Source organism: Leptidea sinapis, chromosome 14 (genome assembly GCF_905404315.1).
Source record: "Leptidea sinapis chromosome 14, ilLepSina1.1, whole genome shotgun sequence".
Classification (NCBI taxonomy): Eukaryota; Metazoa; Arthropoda; class Insecta; order Lepidoptera; family Pieridae; genus Leptidea; species Leptidea sinapis.
The window spans coordinates 13,889,889-13,899,947 of record NC_066278.1 but is presented as its reverse complement, the minus strand read 5'-3'; the positions used below and the strand labels follow the sequence as shown (position 1 = coordinate 13,899,947).

General features: G+C 33.9%; 1 protein-coding gene across 1 annotated transcript; it reads left to right on the top strand.

Moving 5' to 3' along the window:
- The first annotated feature begins 276 nt into the window (after nucleotides 1–276).
- On the top strand, nucleotides 277–9,291 carry LOC126967858 (uncharacterized). Its single transcript, XM_050812541.1, has 8 exons — nucleotides 277–293; nucleotides 2,221–2,473; nucleotides 3,072–3,182; nucleotides 3,301–3,719; nucleotides 4,970–5,072; nucleotides 6,560–6,655; nucleotides 8,687–8,842; nucleotides 9,226–9,291. Exons 1-8 carry the CDS (start codon nucleotides 277–279, stop codon nucleotides 9,289–9,291), a joined length of 1,221 nt encoding a protein of 406 aa, XP_050668498.1.
- Nucleotides 9,292–10,059: the final 768 nt, after the last annotated feature.

Sequence of the window (10,059 nt, the reverse complement as noted above, 5' to 3'; positions counted from 1 at the left end):
ATTATAAAAGAATACAGTATGCAAAAATTCCGTTGCTATATCTCTAACTCTTTAGCTGTTTTTTTGTAAAACATATCCCAATTTACAAACACATCTTATGATGAAATTCATAAGCGATAACAAAATTGCTTGCAATAAATATGAAAGTTGTGCGATCCTACATACATTTAAAACCGCAGTAAAAGTGAAATGTTTTGCCGTAAAGGATAATGGATACTTCAACATGCGGCAACCGTTTCGTTTTTGTCGTTTATGTGAACTCAACGATACAACAACATGGCAGAGTATTACTTGTAAGAAACATTTTTGATTTATAAGAATAGCTTTCAAATTTGAACGAACTTTATCTATACTAATATTATGAAGAGGAAAGTATAAAATACGCTCCGAAACTACTCAATGGTTTGAACAATTATTTCACTGTTGGGAAGCTACACTATCCCGCCGTGGCAGAGGCCATAGTTTATTTATAAAAAAAATAGGAATCCTTGCTTAAACTTCAATAATGTAATCGAAGGTGCCAAAAAATACCTAAAATATTCTCATAGAATAAAATAATGTACTACCACTTTGCAGAACACATCATTTTTTACAAAAAGTGTCGCGACAGAATCAATGTTATAAATGTTCTTTTATTTCAAAACTTTTATTGAAATGTCGCTACTACGTTTGCTCAGTTCTATGTGTACGCAGACGAAGTCGCGGGGTATCAGCTAGTTGCTAAATAAAATTGCACAACCTCTTTATATTTTAACTTTAAAAGTTGACTGAGTGTTTAAAAGATTATAATTTAAAAGTTATGAAAAAATATGGAAAACGTAATTGAAAATCAAAAACAATGTTATAAATAAGGTAAAAACTCAACTTTAAGGATTTTTTTTTAAAATAAAAAAACGTTGATATTTTACGAAACAAAGAGGTTCGTTCAAAACCCGAAACTTAAACATAAATTGCCATACTCAGTTCCAGAAATATTTTTATTTATTTATTTAGATAGTTACACCAACAACACATCATTATACAATTAAAATTTTAGCAAGTACGAAAGGGATAGTATAATACGACATGTCTTTACAGGTGTAAACAACATTTAAAATAGTGCGTAAAGAATAACAAAGTTGAACAATTAAACATAATAAAATTAAAGAAATGCACTAAAATACATTTCTTTTATAAAAAAAGAGATTTATAAAATATATGACTATACAACAATACAATAATTTACTTCTAATATTTAACTAAGATCTTAATATTTTAATGCAGTCGGTTTTAAATATATTGATATTAACTATATGAAAAATATCTATATTACCAGTTTTTGCAGTGTTATCGTTATAAGAGCTCATAATTCTGTTTAAGGGGACGTTTTCACCTATATTCGTTCTGCTGATCGTTGGGCGGAAAATATTTTTGATAGGGAATCTTGTTCTATTTCTAGGGACTGTAAGATTTACATTTATAAGACATTCTGGGGATATGATTCTACCATGTATAATTTTATGTAAAGTAGACACATCAGTTATTTTTCGTCTTTTCTCCAACGAATTCATATTGAAATGGTCCAGTCTTGTTTTATAGTCTGCACGACTAGTAGTAGTAACTAGTAAGGCAAATACGTAATTTTTGGAAAATTCTGTTAAATTCTATAATAAACTCTCCACGATTATAACAGAATTGCCTGACAAAACATTCAAGATGCATGTAAATACTGTGTTAATGACAAGGTGTTGTTATTATACTAAAGAGTATCGTTCGAGTGCGGTTCCTTGTATATCACGAGTCTCTCCGACCCCGTGGCATCAAATACTAACGTACTTTTAATTACTTACGTAATTTACTTTTTGTCGCTTTTACGTTCTTGTTTTTGTAAAAATTTTATGACTTTTTACAAATGCTTTTGTAAGTTTACGTATATAAAAAAAAAATAATTGTTATGAGTATGGCAGGGCACTACTTACCATCTGCCTAATTGTTGTTCGTCTCAAACGTCTTAATCTCATAAAATATTTGAACTATAGAATTTCGGAACCAACAGCATCCTTGGTGTGATGGCGAGTAGGATATATAGCCCCACGACAAGGCTCTGGGTGAACCTCCACCACGCTCGACAGACGACATGAAGATTAGACTAACATTTAGTTATAAAGCTTGGTAACTAACTTATGAACAGTGTGGATCTTTGTTAAGGGTGAATAAATGAATGATCTTTAATTGTGACAGGAAGCCGCCGACAACACAGATGTTCTACAAAGTACTCTCGCTGGCGATGAGCATTGTGAGTCTCGGTAACAAATCTTGGTGGGGCTACGAGGAACCACACAAGCTAATAAAACTCAACTCCTTAGTGATAGTGATCTTCGCTCCAGCATGTCTCGCAACACAATTAATGTATCTCTATGTTAATCGATCCGTCATTACTTTTGACACCCTTGGCGTTATTTTTTCCATAGTTCCTGTTTCAGCACTGGCTAATGTAAGTCTGGATTTAATTCATTATATTTCATAAACGAATAAAATTTAAATTGTAGTCATATTTTTTTATGGAAGAGGAGGATAAACAAGCGTACGGTTCAACTGATGTTATGTCATCGCCGTCACCTACATTCTTTAGCAACATCAGAGGAATCACAGGATCGTTGTCGGCCTTTTAGGAACTCTCCTAAGGTAGGTACGAGCTTTTTTAAAGGTACTAATTTCGTATTGTCCTGGAAACACCGCACAAGGAAACTCATTCCACAGCTTGTACAAGGAAGAAAATTCCTTGAAAATGGCACTGCGAAAGAACGCCACACATTCAGATTGTGGCGATGATGTTGTAATTTGTGGTGTGTCGTGCGAAGGTGGAATTCTGCGGCAGGAATCAGGTCAAATTGTTCTTTGGAAAAATCCCCATGATGAATGCGTTAGAAGACATGTGCCTACAATAAGGCGATGTCTACATGATTTACCACGTCTTCTCTTTCCAAAGTAGTGGTGAGTGGTATAATAACTTTAATATTCATTAGTGTAATTTCTTTTTCATAAGCAAATAAAGTTATTTTGATTTGATTTTATTGTGTTTTAAATTTAAGGTAAACGTATACTCCGCTCGATTGGGATCGTATAAAACAATAATGAATGATTTCATGTCGAAAATACACATTTTCAATAAATTTTCGCAAAACGACGAATTCATGAAAAAGGTTTGTACAATTGTTGTAAGTTGTAAGAAGTTGAAATCGCATTTTAACATCAATAAAAGCACCAATCAAGTATCGCAAATTAAAATAATTTATTAAATAATTCTTCACCTTTTTACAGAAAATCTTAACGATAGAACGTGTCACTCGCTGGACAGCATACTATTTAATATTTTTCTTCGCCATAAACTGGGTGGCTTGGATCTGGATACCGGTGTACAACAATATAAGATACAAAGAACATATACAGAACCGTACTATGAAATTACAAACATGCATTTACATGTGGTTTCCTTTCGATTACAACTATAATTATACAAACTGGCTTCTTATTCACATCTTGAATATTTATATCGTCGGCTGCGGAGTTATAGTTATGATGATATTTCATACTTTGAACTATATTTTTATATTTCATTTAATTGGCCATATTCAGATTTTGAAGCACAAATTACGAACAGAGCTTACCAATGATATGAGGGACGATGTGTTAAAGGCTAAATTGGTTGAAGTTGTTAATTATCATGCGTTTATAATAAGGTATTAATTATTAATTTAATGCAATCGAAATAAATACAGAAATCCCAGGCTGAAGGGTGTCGTAAGAGGCGACTAACGACATATACAAGTGGGAGGATTCTTTGCACAGGATGCCGGTAGATTATAGATACCACAACGGTGATTTTTCTGCCTTGAAACAGTAATGTGTAAGCATTATTGTGTTTCAGTCTGAGACTTAAACATCTTATGACTCAAGGAGACGAGCGCCGTAGATAGTGAAATTACTGGGCAAATGAGACTTTACAACTTACGTCTCAACGAGGCAATTGTTAACTTCACAAAATTATTGAGTCTTTCAAGATTCCTGGCACTCCATTGTATTGGGCAGGACGTATCAATTACCATAAGCTGAAGGTCCTGCCCGTCTCGTCCCTTATTGTAATAAAAAAAACTACTGAAAATAATTAATTCTAATTTAGCACGAATATAAACATCATATCTATATATCAAGACGCTCCATCACGCCAGATGCAAATAATATATTTTTGCTGCTTATAGATATTATTTAATTAAATCAATCACTTTATTTATGTAGGTCAAGGAAATGACTGTTATGAATCTCAAAAGCTTTTTTTTTGTATTTACCACCACTTCGAGAGTGTGTCCAGATTAGGACTCCATGGCAGCGTTGTCAAATATGATCGTTTCGTCAATAGTTATGTGTGAGATTACGAATTTTAGAAGTACTTTCTGATTCTTTTAATGTTGGTGAAGCTTATTGTTTGAACGCGGGTCGGTGTTGGTCGTTATATATTTTACTGAGAAATTACATGGCGTGTTACAGCATACAACACGGTTTTAAGACCCAAGAAACAATATTTTATTAAGACTGTATTTTAATAACAACCTACCATCTGTTGGAGGTGTGGCACTCCTCCACAGTGCGGCTTTCAACGAACTTTCTTTCACGAACAACCAAGCTGTGGAATGAGCTTCCTTCTTCGTTGTTTCTAGGACGATGTCACATGGATACCTTCAAAATGGGCGCGTAGAACTTTCTAAAGGGCCGGCACCTGATACCTCTGCAACATCAGGTGACCCGTGCGCTCGTTCGTCCTCCTCTTCCATTAAAAAAAACCATATAAAAGTGAGTCCGGTTTTTGACACGAATCGGAGTAAAAGAGTTTCTTAGTCGGACTGCTTGTCTTGCTGTTTTCATGTTTATGTCAAAACTTTTCTTTCGCATAGAAACCTTGACTCAAATACTAAATCAAATTTTTAATTTTCAGAGTATTCAAGAATGTTGAGGCGGCTTTCGGAATAAATGTTGCAGCAAATTACTTACATAACTTACTTGGTGACAGCCTTATTATGTACCAGATTATGTATGGGGTTTGTATAACAATTTTTGATATGAAAAGCTCTTTTGTGGGTTCAATGTATAGACTTACAATATAGCATATCGAAAAACAAAGACATCAAAAGAAATTTTAACAAAAAATCAAGCGACTTCAAAAACATTATTCCAAAACAATAGATATAATATGCACTAAAAAGTATTAAAATAATTGCGTACTTTTATACAATATAATTCTGGTTACGATTATTGAAATTTTAAAAACTTTATTATTTTAAAAACGCGACCCGCTCTCGCCTATCGCTTCCTCACGACTCAAGCACATCTCACCTATAGCTATATATGTAGTTACAAGCCTACCTTGGATGACACCGACTCCAAAAATTACAATAATCGTAACTAGAATTAGATTGTATAAAAGTACGCAATTATTTTTATACTTTTTAGTGCATATTATATCGATTGTTTTGGAATAGTGTTTTTGAAGTCGGTTTGAAGTACACTAACTAACAACTTGTCTAAATGTGTGCAGATACTAATTTTTTCAATGCAGCAATGAACGGGAGCGCTTAATTGAAGAGTTCCGTTACTTTGCCATGGATTCCGTAATGAGAAGCAAACCAAACTCTCACCAAACTATGTTTGAAGTATATGCTTTCCAATAAAAAAAGAATCATCGAAATCGGTTGGCGCTATATTGAGTTATTCGTAAATTTATCACCCAATTTGCTATACGTATATATAGCAAATTTAAAACTTTTATGATTTTTCTCATAGATGCCATTGTCAGATCTGGACCAAATTACAATCACATGACCAAACGGGAAGAATCAGCTCTCAAATAAAAAAATAATCATCAAAATGGGTTCACCCATCAGTTTTGAGGCACATAAAAATACCGACGAATTGAGAACCTCCTCGTTTTTTGAAGTCGGTTAAAAATTATTCTAAAGGAATCTATTTTGACAAAATAAATGCCTTTTATGCCTTTTAAAGCGTTTTTTTTTTTTTTTGAGAGGAGGAAATACTGTTACGTATTTACGCCCCGGAACGGGGCGTAATATGTCGGACTCGAGTGTCCGCGTAAGCGGACACCCCATACCGACTAAAACCTCCTCTGTGCTGTTAGCAGCCCTGGCTTTCACAGCGAAGTAGGACGTGGGCCGTGGAGGCCGCAAAGACTACGCAACAACAGTCGCGGGGCGTCTCCTAAGAAGACTCGAACCTCAGACCGGCTGTGTGCTTGTGGGAAGGAGAGAGAATGAAAATGAAAATGAAGATGAAATGAAGATGAAAAGATGAGAAGAACACACTCGCCGGCGAGTGTAGTGATGTTTAGTGTAATGTATGTAAGTGTGTGTGTATGTGTTTATGATTGTATGTATGTATGTTTGTATGTTAAAGCGTTTGTCAGAGAAGAACGTCTTTAAGAGAGGTACAGCAGGATAACCCTATATGAAATGAGTGAGAATATACTATTGTTTACTACTTACATTAATAATCAAGCTTTGATTCATTTCAGAACCGAGAGAATGTAATATTGTACGTAGTTATGGTATTTGTGTATATGGGCGAATTGATACTAATGTCTTTTGTTCTTGAAGAAATTAAGAGACAGGTATTTTTTAAATATTTGTTATAATTATTCTTAAGTGTTGTTTTTTCTGTAACTTATTTAATATTGAGTTTCAATTGTAATATGTTTTTTGTTTAATATCGTTCTTGTTTAAAGCTTTCATCGTGAAGTTCTTCGAGCATTCGGAATATTACCAAAAACATAAATGCAATAATAAATGAAGGCAACGCTGTGCATACCTATAAGTTAGATATATAAGTATTAAATATAAGAAGTTTTACATTATAAGTAGTCATAATATTAATTCAAATTCAAATTCAAATTCAAATTCAAATATTTTTATTCAAAATAGGATTTATAATCACTTATTGAATGTCAAAATCTACCACCCATTCAAAAGAGACTGCCTCAGAGACCTGAGAAGAATGGGCGCAAGAAACTCAGCGGGCTTTTTTTTTATATAAAATATGGATTACAATGTAATATTGTACAATTAACATTAATAATTAAAGAGCCTGAGGGTGTTCGCTTTAATCTCAGTCCGTGGTGTCATTAAGAAAATCGTTTATGCTATAATAACCTTTCCCGCACAAACGTTTTTTAACAATTCTTTTAAATTTCGTAACACATTTGTTTTGTATATTTTCTGGGATCATATTGTAGAAGCATATACATCGCCCAAAAAAGACTTACTAACTCGACCCAACCGAGTAGTAGGCATAACAAGTTTATGTTTGTTCCTCGTGTTAACATAATGAATGTCACGGTTTCTAGAAAATTCCTCAATGTGCTTATGAACATACAAAACATTATCAAAAATGTATTGAGAAGCAACAGTCAAAATGTTTATTTCTTTAAATTTTTCTCTTAATGATTCTTTAGGACCTAGGTTTTAAATCGCGCGAATAGCCCTCTTCTGCAGCACAAAGATAGTATTAATATCGGCCGCACTGCCCCATAACAATATACCGTAGGACATAATACTATGAAAATAACTAAAGTATACTAATCTCGCCGTATCTATGTCAGTTAACCGTCTGATTTTCTTAACCGCATATGCTGCAGAACTAAGCCTATTCGCCAATCCTTCAATATGGGGGCCCCACTGCAATTTGGAATCAAGAGTAATGCCAAGAAATATAGCAGATTCCACTGGTTTTACCACCTCTCCATTTAATAAAATATTCGCATCTACATTTTTGACATTTGGCGCGGTGAATTTAATATATTTGGTTTTATGATTATTTAACAATAAGTTATTGGCACTAAACCAGTACACGATGTCAGATAGAGCATTGTTTACTTCGTCATATAAAACTTGGCTTTGTTTCACTTTGAATGTAAGTGAAGTGTCATCCGCAAACAATACCACCTTGTGTTTTTTTTCTACAAGGTTAGGTAGATCATTTATATAAATTAGGAAGAGGAAGGGTCCAAGAATAGACCCTTGTGGTACCCCCATACCGAGAGGAGTTCCAGGAGATCTCCTGCCATTCACCTCGACCCTCTGAATCCTATTATTTAAATATGAGATCAGAAGATCGAGTGCAGATCCTCTTATACCATAGTGGCATAGCTTCCTGACCAGCGTTGAATGTTGAACACAATCAAAAACCTTAGATAAATCACAGAAGATACCAATTGCATTCTGTGATTCCTCCCAGGCCTCAAAAATATTCCTGATGAGTTCAACACCTGCATCCGTAGTCGAGCGTCCCCTAGTAAAGCCAAATTGTTTTATATGAAGTAACTTATAAGTTTTAATGTGAGTAAGCATTTGGCTTAAAATAATTTTTTCAAAAATTTTACTAAGGGTCGGCAACACCGAAACAGGGCGATAGTTATTCGGGTCAGAAGTGAGTCCCGATTTAAATATTGGTGTAATTTTACTATACTTCAGAAGGTCAGGAAACACGCCATGTTCAATACAGCTATTAAAAACTAGTGCTAGATATTTTAATTTAATTTTATTTTAACTTATAATTGTGTATCTAGTTGGTAATCCTTTTTTAATAAATAAATAAATAATTCGAATTATTTATTGAAAGAAGAAATTTACTCCTTATTTTATAGACGGACGATTTCGATGCTGTAGTTTATGGTGTTCCATGGGAAAATATGTCTACAAGTAACCAAAAGATAATAATGTTGATACTTCAGCGGGTACAAGGAACATTAGAGTTTAAAGCACTGGGTGGTCTCAAGGCTGGAGTTTCGCCGATGATTGCTGTAAGTTATCAGATTAATTTGTAAAACAAAATAATGGTTACAAGTATATTAATAACTAACTAAATATTATGATAGCATTAAAGTTAAACTATCATTACAAAAATGTACGCAGAATACTGGCAGCATATACGCATTGGATTGCTAGTCTGATCCGTTGACCGAAATAGCTGCCAGCGCGAGCGCTTGAGTTGTCAGTAGCCCTATTGAGGCGAGAGGATAGTATTATTTAATAATAAATTCACTGACGTACTATAAACAACTAGACTCCCAATCGCCTTGTAAATACATACATTAACATAATATACACATAACATTTAAAATTTCATTCAAATTAATACCTAATTTCATGACTTTGAATTATAGTATGTTTTTTTTTATTTCAGATTTTAAAAACAACTTTCTCTTACTACGTTATGTTAGAAGCTACTATGGCTGACAAAGCTGCTTAAAAAAAGTTAGTTTCCATAAAATGAATTGATTTAGTGATTACGATAATAGTGTATTATATAAAACACTTATCTGGAATTAAATAAGTGAATGAGAGATGGTTGTTGTTAATTCTAATTGAAATTCAAATTCAAATATTTTTATTCTGACATTTTATCACTACACTTATCGAAGTCTAGTGGAAGGGGGCGCCAAAGGAGGTTTTGAGTCTATATTCACATATCAGGGAGAACCCTTCTCTGGAGTAGCAGCCGCGGAAGCCTTTGCAAGCTTTTTTGCTAACGTTTATTCGCCATGAGTAGCAAATTCAAACTCGGATCTTGTGGTAGGTGAGGGCAACAGTACATATATGTCAACATCTTTAAATTCACTCCTTTGGATATCTTATATAGTATTAACAAACTTTAGTCTACTAGTTCTAGGACCAGATGATATCAGGCGATTTCAAAATAGACTAAAATATAATATCTATGTGAGCTACTATGGTACATATTGAATTTAGCTCTAAGAACAGGCATTTATTCTCCTCTGTGGAAAATATCAAGAGTCACTCCAATTCCTTAATCATCTGGCATGTCTGCAGTTAAACAATGCTGGCCAATAGTTGTCTCGTCTCCAGCAAAAGTTTTGCGAAAATTCATAGGTTAATATACTCACAAGTAGAAAAATATCTTACAAATGTACAGCACGGATTCAGAGCAAAACGTTCGGTTAACACAAATCTTTTGAATATCTCTGCACGGTTGGACCGCGGCCTTCAGGTGGATGTA